The 19186-nt window shown below is 40.1% G+C and overlaps 1 protein-coding gene across 1 annotated transcript in view; it reads right to left on the reverse strand.

Moving 5' to 3' along the window:
- Positions 1–913: 913 nt before the first annotated feature.
- Positions 914–19186, reverse strand: part of FNDC3B (fibronectin type III domain containing 3B) — a gene marked incomplete at both ends in the record, with an annotated part of 120350 nt that continues 102077 nt past the window's right edge. Inside the window, 3 exons of the mRNA XM_079539675.1 lie at positions 914–1225; positions 7398–7525; positions 10585–10751. Of these exons, the coding sequence (XP_079395801.1) occupies positions 914–1225; positions 7398–7525; positions 10585–10751 (607 nt within the window). The remainder of the gene's footprint in view (positions 1226–7397; positions 7526–10584; positions 10752–19186) is intronic.

Below are 19186 nucleotides of genomic sequence, written 5' to 3' on the forward strand. Positions count from 1 at the left end.
TCACCTAATTCAGTAGAGACAGTAAGCTATCACCAGCTCTAATTTAAATCAGACTGAAGGTAATAGAATAATATCTACTATTAGATTAGGAATAGTTACATACAGTGACAAACAGACAAGTTAAAGCAGCTTTTAAATAGCTGAACAAGGGAATAGCTAACTATTGCACAATGCCCTCTTACTTAAAATTACTGCAAGAAATCAAAACGGTAAAAAAAAGAATCTATAATGCTTATAATTTATATGCAGTTTGGTTACTTGATTTCTTAGGCAGGCAGTTTATAGTGTTGTAACTGTAAAAGTAACAGGTTTTTTAGACTGCAGGATATTGTTCCAATTTAAATCCACTAAACAGTTAAAATAACAATTTACTTTTTATCTTAAAAAAGTACGGGGCAAATGGAGTGAATAATTCATAGGCAACATTGCTAATACTGTTGAATGGAAACCTGGTACTGTTGACTAACGCTGTACTCTAATCTTACTGCTATACACGCTTGTGACTAATGTTTAGGAGAAGAAGAAGAAACGAAAAAAGTGACTTGGTTAAAATTTCCTAAGTAATAAGATACAATAAGAGACTTGTGTAAGAACTTCAGTGAAAAAAATACAACAAACCAAACCATGATGACAAGGCAAATTGGTGACAGTTTCGAAACCGTGAAGAGAACAATCTTGCTTTTAGTATCTGGTTTGCTTGTTTCTCCAGTTTGACCACTTCCTAGTTTTGAATTTCAAAAAGGTGCATCAAAACACTGATTTATCTTTCTTCAAGCTACAACTGTAAAAACAAGAGAAGTATATAAAATGTATGGTAGAACAAAAGGATTTCAAAAAGGAATATCTGAATAAATGTGTGGATTATAATGCGTAGCATTAGTTAAATTTGTATCTCAAACTTCCATTGAATTCTCTACTTCATAAAGAAGTATTGTAATATACAGGCGAATATAATTGACAAACTTGCAAAGCCAAGTACAATGAGGGCTGCAAACTGTTCATCAGTAGCAATCATGCTCTTTATCTTCGGATCATCTATGCTTCCCATTTCTCCCGCGAGCATGATCTCATTTTGCTGAAGCATGAAGGCAACGGATGGGCTGAAAGGTCCACTAAGTTCCTGTGAGGTATCTGAGCACCGGCGGCACACACAGACGCGAAAGCGATAGTCCGTGTTGACTTGAAGGCCTGAGATTTGGAATGTGGTCTCATCTCCCTTGTACACCTACAAGACACAACAGTTGCATGTAAAAAGCAGAACGAACGCCACTCTTTTTTTTTTTGTTCATAGCATAAGGACAACTTTCAGAAGCACCCTGTGAAATATTTGTTGAGTGAAGAATGAGGGTAAATAACTCACTCTCATAGGACTCTGAAAGGATTCTGCATTCCACACAAAGCCACAAGTTGTGACAAGAGCGGAACGCAGCAAGGATTTGGGCAAGGAAGACAGGTCAGGTCTGGCAGGGCCACAAAGGAAAGCTCTCCTCCCCGAGGTCGAGGCAGGCTTCAAAAACACAGCAGCCTGTAGAGGCTGAGAGCAGAGGTGTCTCCATACGCAGTGCTCAGCAGACTGAGCACACTCGAGGGTAGGCAAGACTTCAGACAAAATGCCGCACGCAAGAGGTGCACATCTCTCATGGGTGTGATAAGCAGCACAAATGTATTTCTGCACTGTTAAGACGTGACTACAAGCCCAACACGTTTAAGGCATGAGAACCATATTTAGCCCCAGGAAGAAAAAAATCTGCAAACTAAGATTATTGCAAGACATTCACTGCACAGTCAGGAAATCAGAAACAAGTATTATTTTAATGTACGTCCCTCACACTTCTCTCAAGAGTCAGTGATTATGCCACAAATTGCACTTTCAGAATTCTGGAAATAATAACATCTTAGTAAGATATATAAAGCTCCTCTTGGTTGCATTGCATTTGGCTCTTCAATAACCCAAATCAGCCATGTGTTTTATGCTAATTGAATGGAGGTAACATATGACTCACAGCATGAGTCACAATATGAGAAAGAGAAATAACTGAACAGCTAAGAGACGTTCTGAGACTTAAATGGAAAGAGACCACTGGAAACATTTGTGAACTCTGAAAACAAACAACCAGTCAACAATTTATGTAAGGCAGGGCTGTTGAAATAAAAAGCAACGTGTCACAGAGTGTTTGTACCTCCTGGAAAAGAAACCTGAACTTCAGGTGCATGTTCCTTTGCTCATTTAACTTCTCACAGGGGGAGGAGAGGAGAGAGCATCTCTGCCTCCTGAGAGTAAGAGCTCTGGCTGAGAGCAGTGGAAGCAGCAAAATTAAAGCTGAGCAGACACATCACTTCCTGGGTGTTGCTCCAGAGAAAGGAGAAAAAAAAATAATCCAAATAGGAGACTATTAGCCCAGCTGAACACCACCTAAAGAACGCAACCTCCCTGCCTGTTCTTACCCCTGAGACTCATCTCTCAGTCAGGAAGTCAGACTGATTGCTTAAGAAGTAACAGCACAAAAGATGAAGGTTTTCCTTTCATTCATTTTCTCCCTTCTAAAACTTCCCCACTTTTTCCAAATACAGTTTGAATGACAGTGACTGAGTTTTCAGACTAAGCACCACTCTGCTAACACTGCTGCCTTGGAACATCTGCTTATCTTTGCAAAGCCACTGAAAAGCAAGCTATTAAGTTACAGTAACACATCACAGATAAAAACAATTACCAGCCCACAGACTTAACCTGAAGTTTGAAGCACCTGCTTGCAAAGAAGGTCCTCTCACCAAGACATTCCCTGCATCTATTTTCCAACTGCAATGCCACTTCCAGTAGCACAGGTTGTGGTAACTGTCCTCCATCTGCTCCATCATCAATGTCACATCTTGTAAAGACCAGCTAGGATTCTTCTACTTCAGGGAATCATCTCACTCCCATCTCTTTACACTCTGAGACGTCATAACCCAAAGCATCCATCCTACATCACAGCAGTAAGCAGTGTATATTACTGGGTGCTGTTATCATCCATTTCAAAATGGATCCCCATGGAAGCTCTACAGGCCTTTGTCACAAATTAATTCCTCTGCCACCAACATCACCACTTCTAAAACAAACCAAAAGTAAAATCCAAATTGTTTTAATAGAAAATAAACCACCCAAGCTTCATAAATTACATTTCACTGATACTTAGAGATGGGAAACATCTTTGTACTGAGAACACTTCACCAGTGTTTCTTGTTCTGCTGGGTGGTGAGCACCGGTGTAACTGGAAGTGGCTATGGGTAGCTAATCTAAAACCTGTATCTTCAATACAGCCTAATAGAGGTGGCCATTCAAGTCATCCAGACAGCAGCTCTTTGAAAAAAGCCAGACAGTCCAGTGAGAGAACAGTGCACCTTTAAAGAAAGTCTGAATAGCAGTGAAAAGTACATTGAATACGAGTGAATACTCCATGATGATGAAGACAAAACATTTCCTGTGCTACAGCTAGGAAGGTGGTGGCAATTGCTCTGCTGTCAGTGCTTTGGGGGCTATTTGGCACCAGAGGAGCTTTGTCCCTTCTCAGCAACAGGGAAACAATATTTGGGCTTAAATACCACCCACTTCTGAAAGCAGCCCGAGCCCTTCACAGCTGGCTGCAGGAGCATCCTGAGTGCCCCGTGGCAGCAGCCACTGCCTGCTGTGCTGCCTGCTCAGTTTGCCTGCCTTGGTTTCTCCAGGAGCATAGGAAGCCAAGGCAGGATGCCCTCAGCACAAAGTGCACCCTTGGCTGTAAGCAGCTACACTCTGAACAGACTTTAAATGCACAACAGAAGAAAAAGTGATAACTATGTGTAAAGCTTTTGAACTTGCTCAACAAATATTAAACCAACTGTATAAAGAAGGACATATATTTTTAAATGTAGCACATTATGCTTTGGTAGCCAACAAGTTAAAGAACCCATCCAATTTATCACTTTTACTCCTAGAAATAGCTTTTCTGTTTAGGCACCTGAGAATATAATAAAAACATGATGAGCTTTTTGGCTTGCTCCCTGAGTGAAAATATCATCACAAGTAATGAACTGCTGCCAAAGCCCCTTTTGGCATTTGATACTACTGATCAAAACAGACAGCTCAGAGAATTCCTGCAGGCAAGTATTTCTCAGTTTCACAGATGTCATTATATAATTCCCAAAAGCTTCAATCTTTTCTCAACAATAAAAAAAATGTCAGCCACAACTGCTCTATAAGCAATGCACTGGAAAGCATAAGCTCCTCCCAGCCCCTCACACTGACTCAAGGTTACATCCATGCAAAGCTGGAGACAATTCTGACGCGATGGAACGCTAAGTTCTAACTGAATAAGCCCTGTCAGGTAGAACTGCATGAGACAAAACACAAATCTCAGCCCGCAGCTCCTGGAGTTTGCAGTTGTTTCCTTCCTCAGTTGTAAACAAGGAAGATCTTATTTCCTAAAAGGAATTGTAATGTCCTATGGCTTTGCTATTTGATGCATCCGAACAGATAAAGAATACAAATACACAAAAAGGAACATACAACTCAGGAAACAGGGAAAGGAATATTTACTTTTTTGGTAACCAAATTACTATCCGTTTAGCTCCTGCACATCAAATTCTTCAGACAGCACCCAGTAGAGATACATTTGCAACACGCTTTCCCAGAAGAAGGCAGGGATTGCTGCAGCCTCAAGCCAAAAGAAATGGCATTCAGGCAGTTTGATATAACCCTCCCAGGTCAAATGGTGGAGGAAGTGTGGGCTGTGGGATGCAGAGAGCTCCATGGGGCTACAGGTGGAGGAGGCAGCTCAGGGGAGATGATCTAGAGAGAAACTGTAGCTGTACCCGAAAAGCAGTGGCTGGTGCTGCAGCAGGGAAAGTGAAATTGCTTTAGCATTTCCTACTTTATGTGTGAACAAAAGTAATTATTTTATGTAATGTGAATGCATTTCTACAATACGAATGAAGCACAAGTGCAATACAGTGATTTCCTCCTACGTGTTCTTAGATCTCTCAAGAGCATCCCTTCTGTAAATGGAATATAAAAGAATATTGCATTTTGCATTTTCTGAAGGGCTTTTGAGCAAATAACTGGATCAACATCAGTAGCATAAAATTATTCCAGAAACAGTAACTGAGTGTCTGAACTGTGCAACTTGGGTGATGGATTGTGTGAGCTTCCTTACTGAGTCCAATAGACTTCATGGTCAACACCATTCCACTGTGTGCACATTTGTTCTCCAAACAGTCAGGAGATAGTATCATGTTTTCAAATGTCAGACACAACTGCCATGAAAAAGTTCCAGCTCAGTTTTCTCAATGACAGAATCCTTCTTTTCCAAACTTACTGGAATGAAAAGACTCAAATCCACTATGTCAAACATATTCTTGTCAATAAAACACAATCACACTAGTTTAAAATACATAAGAACAGTATGAATGCAAAGCCAGTATTGCAAGAGGCATATTGACATTTTCCTACTATGTCTGTTGAAATAACAACATCTTTGTGAAATTTCCTGGGGGAGAAATACAGATATATATATATATATATATGTATGTATCTCAAACATTCTCCCATCTCATAACAAAAAATAGATTCATATATATCATCATCTTGATTTCTGTTTTGCACAGTCACTGTTACAGATGGTAAAGCTTTGGAGTTAAATTAGTTTGTTCTACTCCAGAAGATACCTGCATATGAACTCACACTCATAAGCTTTCACTCATTACAATGCTGAAACAACAATTAGTGCTTTGAGATAAACTGAAGACTGCTTTTTTCCAACTATTAGCTAGCTATACTGGGGAGCAGACACAGAGATGCGGCTCCATGGGCTTTTAACACATCTCCCTAGTTAAATCCTCTTAAAGTCTTGCCTTAAGTGGTCGCCTTGAAATTGCCACAAATAAAGTGATCTGACTATTGACAGGATTACACACTTGTAACAGTGAAAAAGCTTTGTGTTCATTAGTCAAAATGCTTCAATTTGGGGGTAATTTCTGAAGTGAACTTCTATTCTGCGAAACTCTTCTCATCCACATTTGATCTGATGTAAAACACATCACAGAACAAAAGCCACAACTGTGCCCTGGAGGATGAATGAAAGTGAAAGAAATTGAGGACTAGCAACCCTAAACATGAAATGAAGTGCTGCACAGCTGCTGAACAGCCTGTCAAGTTCATGTATTTTATATACTCATACCACCATTTCTTGACTGCAAAGATTAAACCATCATCTAACTTAAAGGAACATGAAGCCATGCTCAATTCTCCCCAAGGATGGCCAGAACATATTAAGCACTGTAGCTTCCTAAAGCTGCACACAGAGACTGGATGTTGAGGCTATTCTGTCAATTGAGCAAGAACAGAATGGGTCCATGTAATCCAATTACCATGGACATTAAGAAGCCATCACAGTGAACACAGGTCATATTACCTACACAGAGATGATAATATTTCCCCCCAGATTAACAGGTTTATGAATCTTTAGCAGTCACATGAATTACCTTGCATTTATGCTTGTGCTATTTTAGATAATCCATTAATTTGCAGTAATACTCAAAAACAGACTGAAGAGAAGTAAAGGTATAGTTGCAAAGAAACTAACACCCTACTCATACTTCTAAGAATTCAATTAAGGCTTACTATATCTTATTCTCTCATTTGGTCACATGAATCATATAACAATGAAAGAAAGGATGTGGAGAAGACAAGGCACAGATGAAGTGTACTGCAAATAACAAAGCTAGAGGTGTGAGAGGTGAAATAAAAGATTCAGTTATGAATGAGTTCCATTTCAGATGTGCTGGGGACATGACCATTTGTGATCTCTAATCAGTACAGACAACTGAAGGAGGATCAACCATATTTCAGGTACAGTAAAGCCCACAACCCCTGTGGGGCACCAGATACACAGTTGTCACGCACTCCTGCATCTAAGCTCTAGACAGCAACACGATGGCTGAACAAACCAATTTAAAGTTGTCTACCTGAGTGAAATCTGTGATAAAAGGTCTTGAAGGCTCCCCTGAAAATCCAGGAATGGATCTAGTGGATCAGGCAGATAATCCACCTGGTTCATCTCCTCTTTGGAAAACTAGCACCAACCAGTTCAGAAGCAAACATGGATGGACAGAATGGTACTTTCTAAAGGTGAGCTCAGTTGGAAATAGTAACCAACTCTGGAGAGAGCATAAATCACTCCATTGAAATAACAATGTTCTGTATATTCCCCTGGGGTGAAAACAACCTACTACAGCTCTTGATTTTGACTCAGTCTTTACCAAAGTTCACCTGACGCATCACCATGGGGTGTAATTCAATACAGGAGAAAGAAACAACACAGAATGTTCCAAAACATTTCCATTATATAACCAATTGAGCACTATAATCGAGACCGCTTTCCTACCTGCTTATATTCAGATTCTCTTCCAACCAGCACTTGCAGAACGTAACCAACAGGATCGCCCTTCATGGGTGGGACCAGTTCCCAGGTAATTTCACAGGCATTTCCTTCCAACTGCATTACCCGAGGAGCTACAATAAAAATGAATATGCTAGCATTGAATATAAAGACTGCATTGAAATGTCACTTCTATTTAATAAAGCACTTATGAAATAAGAACTTCAAAAGAGAATTTCAGGACATCACAGGGTTTAATAGCACAATCTGTATCATATTTATGTAACCAAAAATTAAATTACCATCACAAGGAGATAAAAGTAAAACTGGGACTGGATTTATAAGTCTCTCAAAAGTCCAATTTATTTCAGGACAGTCTTGCCTGATTTAAGCTGGATTCTTGTAGAACAGTAACACTGAGACAGAAAATTGAGTGAAATTCAGAGGCGATTAACACGATCCTAATAAATTTACCGTAAAATGAAAGTGAGACGATTGAGGTACCTCTCATCTGTCAGTCATGAACCCCTTAAAAGGGGGAGTGAATGTGATGAAAATTTTGAACTTTTAAGGTCTAATCACAATGACAGGCACTGAACTTTCCAAAGCAGAAGCCAACTCACAAATTACATTGGCATTAATGAAAGCAGCAATTTCATGAAGTTCTGAGCAAACACTGCAGCAGAGGAGATGGTCTGCATATTCCTCCCATGCTCTAAGGCAGCTGGCTACATGTTGTTGAAAGAGCACTGTACCAAACATTTCATTCAGGAAAAATGAGAGGAGAAATGTCAGTAGAGAAGTTAAATAATCCATATTAGAAATTAATTCAAGCAAAAGTACAAGGATTTTTTAAATGCTTAGACTCGCATCTAATACCAAGCCTGGAACTGAGATGATCAGACCTGGTATTCTTATAGTGCTTAGACTAGAAGTCTAAGAAACTCCATTTGTCATCTGATAAAATGTCCTCCCTGTAAATGGATCTTTTGGTAGCTGAAAGCAACAAGATGTCATATGATGCCTGCCAGCATGCTAACAGGTGAGCTGAGCATGTTTATATATTCAAATCAGCATCTGCCAGTGGAAGGCATCAAAACAACCACAACAGCCATCAGGCTCTGCCACTGTGCTCAAAAGCACCTGACCAAAACGTGAAACTGGGAGAAACCTGGTGCTAAACACTTCACCACGTGGTTAATGAGTGCACGTGCAAGGACATGAGCTTGTTAAAGGAGATACAGATTCCCAAGCCATGAAAACAGACAACAGGAGACTCTATCAAGGAAACAACTGATGCTGCGGCTGCATATATTACACAAATTTTAGACTAATTTGCCACCACCCAAGAGGAACACATGAATCCTACGCGGGCCCAGATATAATCAATATCCATTTGCTTCTCTCCGTACATCTGCTGGTGTTGAGAGATTGTTAATAGATGCCTCCATCTCAGCTGACAACAACATTCTCAATTATTTTCCTTTTTCCTTCCACTCTGTTACGTGCAGATTTTTCTCTGACACACAACTGTCATTATTTTAGGGTCAACTGAGTAATTAGGACATTTTACAGGAAGACAAACATCTGCTTTCGATAGATGGAGAATGAAGTTCATGACAAACATTTCTTTGAATAGCTCCAAACATGGGAGGGAATCAACATAATTCTGTCAGCTGGCTGCCTCAACAGACCTCCTCTTCCCATAGCATCACTTTTATTATTATTGTTTTTTTTTTACAGTAGTATTCCCTAACACAGCTTTTGTTGTTCCACTTCTCTCTGTTACAGTCAGTGTTTTGTCATGTACCCATGGTCCCATCCCACATACAGCCCAGTACTGTGCTCTATCCTAATGGCTTGACATTCAGACCTCAGTATGAGCCACATTTAACAGGGACTCAGTGCTCAGGCAGGCAAGAAGTCCATGGAACAAAATCTTAAGTGAGATCTGAACTTACCCAAATGGATTTCTGTCCATCAGAATGGCAATGTGATTGCAGCACTTGCCTGTGCTACCTTTACCCAGTTGGTGCAGCTACGACTGATGGCAGCAGTAACTTAGGCTCAGCATGTGCTACAGTCAGCCTGCTTCATCCTGCACATGCTTTCTTTGTTGGGTGGTATGGCTTACATCAGGACAATTGTGCAAGAGAGTGGATCAGCATAATCCACCATGGTGTAGGTGTAATTTACAACTGAACACCAAACAGATACAGCTATCTTCTTCCAGAAACACGTGCCAAAAGGCAAGAGGAAAAACCAAGCTGTATTCGAAGGTGGGATCCTCACATATGCTGACTTCTGCAAGCCAGTCTCCTGATGCACTCCCTGCACTTGAGGGCACTGTCCTTCCTGAGAGCAACTCAGAGCAGCCAGCCCAGGGACCAGAGAATTACACCCTGGCAGTGTTTTTCCCACTCTAAATCTTGAATGGCGTCAAAAATCACCAAAGCCAGATTTCAAATAGAACGGAACAAATGATACCTCTCTGGCAGACTAAGCAGTGTTATTTCTCACAGGAAGCAGTACTGCTTGACATATGAGTGTAAGCACACAGAAAAAGAAGGTCAGCACAGCATCTGATTTCAGCTTATCTGACAACAAATACATCAAATCCACTCCCTTCATAATATTTCTTCTTGGAAGAAGAAACAGAACTACTCAGGGCAGAATTCACACATTATAAAACTTTATTTAATTAGCCCTTTTCTTCTAGCAGAACACACGCTAAGCGCGATAATGAATCTGATGTTTTATCCATGCGAAATACTGTTATTAATTTTATAAATTAAAGGAAAAATAAACTCTGAACTGCTTAGCTGATCATCACCTACACAACTTGAAACAGCACGCAGCTTTACTAACACTGAGGTTGTATGTACACATACATACTGCAGTGTTATTTCCCCCTCATGAAGCGTTCCAGTAATTCAAAGCAATCCTCTGGAAAACTCAGCAGCAGCATTTTAACAGTTGCTGTATAACAACACTGGTAGGTGTAACATTTATGTTGTTTACATGAGCATTCTGGTGATAACTTTGCTTCCCACTATCGTGTAATTTAACTATTCACAGACACGTAGAAGCAACACTCACCATTCTTTTGCATGACTGCTTACCTATATTAATATTTACAAACTGACTGCACTTACCTTACTTAAGAAGTTCTGTAAGTAAAAATACTACATACCTTTGATCGCAGGTGGGACTGACTTAGTTGTGCAGAAGGTACATATTTCTGAGAAAGGTCCCTCCCCAGCATCATTGACAGCCTGTATTCTAAACGAGTAACAGGTGGACTCTGTCAGCCTTTGTATCTTGTATGTATGACTTGGTCCCCTGTAAATCGGAATAAACCTGGAAACAATGAAAATGGGAATACAGAATTACATGGCTGTGGCAGAAACATATAAGTTTATTACATTTATCAGTTCAACGCAAACATGTCGTGAAAACTGGCACAACATGCTTTGCAAAGCATTGAAAACATTGTCCCTTCTGCAACTAATACTTACCTTGCAAATTGATTACATGAATTATCCAAAAACACCTCTATCAATGCACTTCTGCTCCCTAGTAATCAAAATGGGTTAAACTCATGTTCTGCTACAATGCACTGAGTGTGCTGCTAGTACAAAAGTATGTTTAGAACAGGATTAATTTGACTTTATTCACACACTAAGATCCACAGTTGAGATCCTACTCCCATGTATGCCATCTTAATCCAGAGTAACAATTTAAATCAGAGCATAAGGGCTGTATTTAATGTATTACACACTCCTCAGCTTTGAGGGCTTTATAGCCTGCAGACAGCCCAACAGTGGAGACAGAAGAAGATTCAGAGAGCACACATTGTGGAATATGAGCGAAAAGGAAGAGAGAAGAGAAAGCATGGTTACAGGGAGGGGGAGATGCAGGATGGAAAGAAGATGGGGTTGAGTTGGGGATGCCTGTAATGACACAGCTCTGCTTGAAAGCACGCTGAGAAGAAGGAAAAGACATGACTCAAGGAAGTGACTCCCAGAATACTCCCATTGACAAGACCAAATGCCAGCACACACAATCACATCCAACAATATTATGCAGGGAAAAAAAATCAACTGAAAGAAAAAAAGAAAAAAAGTTCAGCTTGCAAGAGAAAATCCAACTTTATATTCAATCGCTCTGCTCAAATAAAGGCTTTTCAGTAATGGCCGTGAGTTAGCCAGCAATTTCTAAGTGAGATGCTGACTCCACAGGTGCTGAGCAGAACGGGGAAGAGGGTGAATAAAAGGCAGCACTCATCACTTGGCCTCCGCTGGTTCTTCCTGGGGACAGTTCTGAATCTGGAGAACACAGCGTTACCCACACAGGGTAACACACAGCTTTTGATGACTTAATACACCTATTCAAATACCTTAACTATTTCAGCTGATTTGAAATCCCCAGGAAGCCAACAAAGTGTTTATGACCTCCCGATCTAGATGCTTAGCTTTACTCTGGGTAATAACTGCTGATCCCTCTGGCTTTGTGTGAGATACAAGGCACAGCCAATCTGAGTATTTCAAAGAAGAACTGGGTCTGCCATTAGCTCTCAGGGGCAGAAATCAATTCAGATTACATTATGATTGAAACCCTCACAAGAACAAACAGAGATCAAAAGTCGTCTGTAATAAAAGAAACGTTCAGGTAATTTAAATTGCTGAGAATGTACTTCAAAGACTGATGTGACTTACTACCTTCAGCAAGTCCTAGAGAGCCCCTCACCCTGATTAAAAATCAAAGAGCTGTGCTCACGAGCTCTTAAGAACACATTTAAAGTTGAATTCTAAAGATAAACTTTTCCCAACCTTAGGCTTATGCAGCTTTACGCTTGCTATCCTGTGATAACCTTTTTGAGGTTCACACAAGCAGCACTGGAAAGTTGCACTCTGCACTCAGGTCAGGTTTCTTGGGGTTCTCTGTATGATGAACAAGCCCTTTATTTAGGCCAGCAGTACTTATAGGCAGCAGAGAGACTGACCAAAGGGCAATAGCAAAAAACCAGCAATGCAGTGTTTTAGACAACTGCTCTTTCTGTAACCAATTGTGGAACTAGGTAAGCATAGGAGGCTAAACATACTTCACCAGCTAACAGTTCTGCACAGTCTGGACTTATAATGCACTTGCTAGACATACTTATAGAGTGAATACCAATGAATGCTAGCTTTCAAATTGCAGCTTTGCCTCTTGAACACAGGCAAGGTTTCATAACACTGACAAAGTGATCTGGCAAAGTTCTTCTGCCATTTCTTCTGTCATTTGGGGATTGGAATAATATTCCCATCCAGTTTCCATCTCTACTTCTTTTTACTTCCATCTCTCTATCTCAAGAACTGCTTGTAATGAAAGCAAAAAGCATTAGAGAAAATCTTGCATCCACATTCAGCACACAGGACTGCTTTGAAAGCATACTTAAATCTCTGAGATTCAATCACCTTTGAAGAAAGATGGCTTCCCATTTTGGAAGAAGAAAGGCTGATTAATGAGTCAATCAAACTTATTTGCTGTTAGGCTTTACCCTGACAACAACATCTGAAGAATGCAAATCATGAAGAAATACAATGCAGATGAAACATTTTAACTTTAAAATACCTTATATGTAAATATACAACAATAACAGTATTTTTCTCATGACCAACACAGGTACTTTATACTTCTCCAGTTAGTTCTGTTATTTAATAAAATACTACAGTTTCCATTTGATGGAGATGGATATAGAACTGGAACAACACATCCTCCATGTTGTCACTACTGCGATGCCTGGATAAATTAAGAATTATGTAAAGACAACAATTTGTCCATATGATTGCAAGTTCATATTATTGCAAGTTGATTTTTTAAATCTAAAGATACCTTTAAATACACTTTTAGAGTTCCATATACCTTTGCCTTCTTGCCAAGTCTGGCATGGCTCAATGTGCTTCATACAAGACCTGTTCCACACCTTTTCTTAAGAACAAGCCAGCTTGGAGCTCATCTGCAAGGAGTTCATGTCTTGTATACAGACAGGGCTGAAAGAGTTTGAGAACTGACAAAGCAAGGAGCCTTGTACTGGATTCATTCCCTAGCTGCTTCAACACTATGTCAAAGCAGTTGTACTGGCAAAAATGTGGGGACAGTATGGGAATACCAGAGATTGAAACAACCCAAAAGCATTCCTATTCCTGTATAGAAATGTTCTTAAAGAAATACTTTGCACTTTGGATCCTATCTTTTTGACACTCTTTCCTTTCAAGAGAGAAACAAAAGCAAAACATACTTGAGTGCATCTCAGACAAGACATTGTCATTCCCTAACCCCTGCCTGCCCAGACCATCCATGTGAATCCCCATGCATGCTGATAGCACCTATTCATTTTTGTTTCTAAATGGCTTGCCCAGCCCAATTTGAAAGGCAACGGGCTGCACATTTTACTCTGATATGTCGTCTCTGAGAAAAGACTACCTGTGTGTGCCTGTGCTTTCAATGTAGTTGTGTTGATGTTGTTTGTTTAATATGTATTTATAATATGTATTAGTATGTTTTTTTTAAAATTAAAGTGAACCTGTAGGGTCAGGCTTTAATATGAGGCAATATTGCCTCTCCTCCCCACATAGGTAGCAGATGAAAATCATCTTGAGGGAGCACGACATCCCCCAGAGAATCTCACTCCCACTTGAGCGATCCCAATTCTCTCTCCCAGACATTCTCATGTCAGTCATGGATTATTCATTTACTTACACTGCCTGGAAAAGAGAGAACACAATGTCCTAGAATGATTATTTGGGAGACACCACTGCTGTTAGTTTTTCATCAATATCTTCTTATTCACCATGAAGACCTTCTTGGAAATGTTTTACATGTCAGAGCGTTTTTGTTTCCTCCACTTCAGCCACTTTCAGTCAAGCAGAGGATTATGAACATTCTTGCTGCTCTACCTTCATTCATTAGCATTCAGCACATTTTAATCAGCAGGTTACCTTTCAGAGCCTCTCGCTTCGTGTGTATTTTAGTAACACAATTGTCTTTGCAACAATTTAATTTGAAAGCAAATGCAGGACAGACAGAAATCTGAAGCCTGGAACAAGGGCTACAAGAGAATGATTCTTTCTGCCTCCCGCAGCACTGAAGTGATCAGACACACTTTTGTGTCGGGAGATCATTAATCCACCGCAGGTCTGATCCAGTGACCTGAGGCTTTTGTGCAGTGTACCTGGGCAGCTGCACAGTTAGAAAGCAAAGCCCATGAATTTCACCAATCAACACAACTTTTAGTGTTGTTATTGCAGTGTGCCTGTTATCTGCACAATTATAGCCCCCTCTGACTTTTTTTTATGGATTGTTCCTCTATTTTCTCTAAAGAACATTATCAAGCACTCACTGATTTATGCCATTTCTTCCCCAGCTAGCAGTTCCCTACACTATGCAGCAGCACCCTGGAAAGCAAAGCTTCAAAACAAAAATATGTAATTCACCCCCAGCACAGGGAACGCTCCGTTCTAAAGCCAAATAAAGCTGGGCAGCCCCACTGCTGGCACAGCCCCACTGCTGGCACAGCCCTGGGCACCCTACCTTGAGGATGGACTGGGCATGCTGGACCCTCTGATCTGAAGATGTGTTTTCTAGAAGATATCTGTAGGAAACCTTATCACATAAGCTTGTTCGTGACGTTTAGAAACCCACCTCCTCACAACAGCAGCCATGCAGCTTCTGTTTACAGGCATAACAACAGGAGATGATGTTTCTTTGCTCGTACTTAGAAAAGCAAAACTAACTGAAGAAGAAAAAGGCAGAACAAGAAGTGCTAGCAGTTAAGTGGAGAGAGTTTTGTTTTCTTTGCCTAATTACTTAGCGTGTCTAGCCTGTTGGTAAGGAGCACTTGCAGCCAGAAATTGATTTTTAGTTTGCTTCTCCTAGATCAGCCTTTCATCTGCTACTGAATTTGAGCACGTAGCCCATATTTACCATGGCCACCTGTCAGATCTCCAGAATTATGGAGAAAGGAGATGCCTTGACATACAGAAGCTCCCACCTAGCATGAAAAACTAATTTTTTAGAAGGATGAGTTACCATCTTTTCCCTTGAAAATCATGCTGCTGAGGGCAGCTGGAATTTACAGCCCAGCACATTGTACAAGCAGCATACAGAGAGCATGGGAAGCCTGAACTAAAGCCCCAGGATTGCACTCTTCCCAATAGATTACCAGAGAGGAGAACCCTACAGGCGTTTTATGTTTGCTTCCCGTTTTTGTTCCCTTTTGGACTGCAGACCTGTGTAGTCATTCAGACTTTCTGGATGCTGACAAAGAGAAGTGGCACACAAGAGTTCATCAATTACACCAGTTACACCAGATGTAAATCAGGCACATCATAAAGAAGACAACTGAACACTTTGAAGATCAACTTCAAGAATAAGCAAGAGATGGAGAAAAAGTTGATTCCTGAGGGAAAAAATAAGCAACAGTAACATCTCAACAGTGCCTAGGCACATTCAGGAGGAATGGACGGCAGATCAGCCAAGTGCTCAATGTGATTCTTGTGTGCAATCACACTGGAGGCCAAGGAACAGAGAGACAGGACAATACTGAGCACACTGTGATGTGAATTTATAGCATTTCAGTGAAGGATTTGGGAGAAGTTACAGCGAGCATCCAGCTGCCTGCCAAAAGTCAAGAAGAACCAGATGACTAAAGCAGCTACTGATACTATAGTTTACAATGGCAATGTGTTAAAAACTAACAGAAGATATAAACAGGAGTAGGCTTAATAAAGCTAAAACTAAAACAGAACAAAACACCAATCAAACAGTAGCAAATTAATGCTCCTATAGCCACACACATCTTTATCTCTCTTGTGCAGCATTACAGTCCGCTTTACTAATATGGCAGCATCTAACAGTTTCCATGAACCTTAAAATGAATCTCATTCAGCACAGCATGTTCAGAGCCGTCCACAGCCGTGACAGCCTCAGCCATTTGGTTTGGCAAAGCTTGCTAAGGGAGCAAGGCATCCTGTCTGCTTTACAGCTTCAGCAAAACAAAGCTGGCACCTACAGATGGAGAGGTGGCCCAAATGCTCCTCCCTGTAAGCACAGCCCATGACCACTCTGGGTACTAAACCAGTCATTACTGTGCATCACAGAATTCCCACCAAATTCCCACCAAACTGTTCTTTCAACAAACTTACTGAAAGGCATCCCGCTCTGCGTCTCGTTAGGATTCATAAGATCACATAACATATCCCAAACATTTAACACGTTTTTCTTATACTCCACTGTCTCAAAAAGTGATCAACTTTTTTTTTTTTTTTAAGAATTGCACGCCCTTAAATGGAAAATTCTTATAATTTAACAAAGCATTTTAGATTAATATATGTACATAAACAAAATTTCACGTTACAAAAGGGTAATATGACTATCATACACTAACCGGTGATACATGGTCACAACTTGCTTATGCAGCAAACAGCCATAACAAAAGTAATTACAGTGCAGAAGACCCGCAAATACCATCTAACAATCCACTTACAAAAGACAACTTATGAAGAATAGACAATGATCCTTCACTGATATTTTAAAAGCATATCTTCAAGTTGCCTCTCACCCAACCATCCAGTGATTCTCTTAAACTATAATTGCCCATATTTTTCTTTATATGCCTGCACACATAGAAAAATCACAGAACTAGTCTCAAATGCAAGATAACATCTATCTAAAAGAAACGCAAGCAATGCATTGAATGACCCACATCTAACATAGTTGCCCATTCCCTCTTTCAGACTAGACATCGCAAGTGTTTTAAGACACTAAGTGGTATAGTTACTTGTAGAACAACTAAAGACTAATTAGCAGTACAGAAAAAAATATTCAAAAGCATTACTCTTAATTAGGTTCATTTGTTTCACTTGGAGAAGAAAACAGTGCGACTTGATTAAGGTGGTTTTCTTGATGTTACAACAGCTAGGAATGCTGGTTTATCTAAAAAACACTGAAATTTTATCATCCTCTTTACATAAAGGTCAACTGCTTTCAATTAACGTTCCCATGTGTTGTGCTTTCTAGAAACAGACTTTTCGTCTCCAATTAATGCTACACGTAATTGAAAGGGCAAGAGAGATTAATTTGATCTGCCTGGATGTCACACACCAAGGCGCTAACGGCAGATAAGGCAGGTGCATTTCTGACACGTGCCTCTTTTCAAGCCCCGACATTAATCGGCGCCAGGAGATTTCCAAGTATTTCGTTTCATAGCTCTTGCAATCAATGAGACCTTCAGTTTGCAATAACTGGCCTGTTGCCTCATTACAGCACGGGAAAGCTAAAAACAATTCTTAATGACCAAGACACACTCAAGAGCACTGGCTGGCGATCAGTGCTCCGAAACAGAAGAGAATCTCTACAAAAAAGCTATCTGAACTGCTAGGATCAGAACCTGACTTCTTGGTGATTCTTGTTCTTAAAAACAATTTGTTTACCTATTTGTGTCGGTGAAAATGCTTTGAGATTACTTTAAAATCATCTCATATTTTAAACCTCATCTGTAAGGAAGGCTGCAACAAACAAACAGCGTGCTCAGATTCACCAAAGGAGAAACTGTAATATTGACTTGAGTCAGCCAGATAAAAGTAAATTCAAATGCGTCAGAGAAGATACTAACTATAACTTCTGAAAGATGGAGAACAAGACAAAGACCATCCCTTTGGCTCTATTATGCATGCCCTGCCCAGAGTCAGATGCTGTCTGTTCTTTGAGCAGAGAGGACACCATGGCACCTTCCAGCAACAACCCTTTCAAACCATAAAAGATTCCAAATCATCCTTCTATTCCATTTGACATCCACACTTCACCTGCACTATTCTGTTAAAGCACTGCACAATTAAAGATGCCCCCACTCAAAGGACTGTCTTCCAGTGTTTTTCACAAGAGTACAAGGAAACAGTCAGTGTAGATGAGTGGTTGCTCTGCGTTTTTGGGAGCTCACTCAAATTTAAAGCTTGGAAGACATAGCAGAGTAACAAGTGCAAGGAGCAGCAAATCCTCCTTATTAATAGTTCCTAAGAGACCATTTGCAGAAGGAAGCTTGTGCAAAACCAAAAAAAAGTGATTCTAGAAACAGCTTTGTTTCTCTGCAGCTAGGTAATATAACTTCTTTTAATCTTACAAGGAAACTTATTTCTCCAATGCAGAAACAGGTTTGGAACAATGTGCAGTTCACCATCCTACCTGCACTGCTACATGAAATCAAACAAAAGCGGCCTGCTGGGTGTTTCTTTACAGCTGGCTTGCTCACGTGCTGCTGCAGGTGATGGGCTCCTGACAAGCATCACTGCACTCCAGAGAAACAGTTTCATCAGTCAAACTTTCAAATAGGTATTTATATTCATTGGACACCTCTCAGTATTAACACAGGGGAGTGTGTACCAACTCTGTATCAGTACAGTTGAAACAATGGGAGGTATTCAGGCATTATTCATGGAGGTTTTATTACTTAGAATTAGAGCTGTTGGGACAGATCTTCAGCTGGCACAAACTCAGCACAGCTCTATTTAAATTAAACGAATCATACTAATTTACACCAAATTATGATCTGTACTGAATGTCCCTATGGATATGCTACTTCATACATCAGTTATTTTACCTAATTAAAGTCACTGTGAGTGTTTTTCAGTAAATTATGAACTATTTGTGATACTTATTCATTGAAGAGATCTTTGGAGCTATTTTGTCAAACCTTCCAAAACAAAGTTGTTTGTGAAAAGCTTCTTCCTGAACTATTTAATGTCTACTTGTGTGTT

The sequence above is a fragment of the Tetrao urogallus genome (assembly GCF_951394365.1).
Source record: "Tetrao urogallus genome assembly, chromosome: 9".
Lineage (NCBI taxonomy): Eukaryota > Metazoa > Chordata > Aves > Galliformes > Phasianidae > Tetrao > Tetrao urogallus.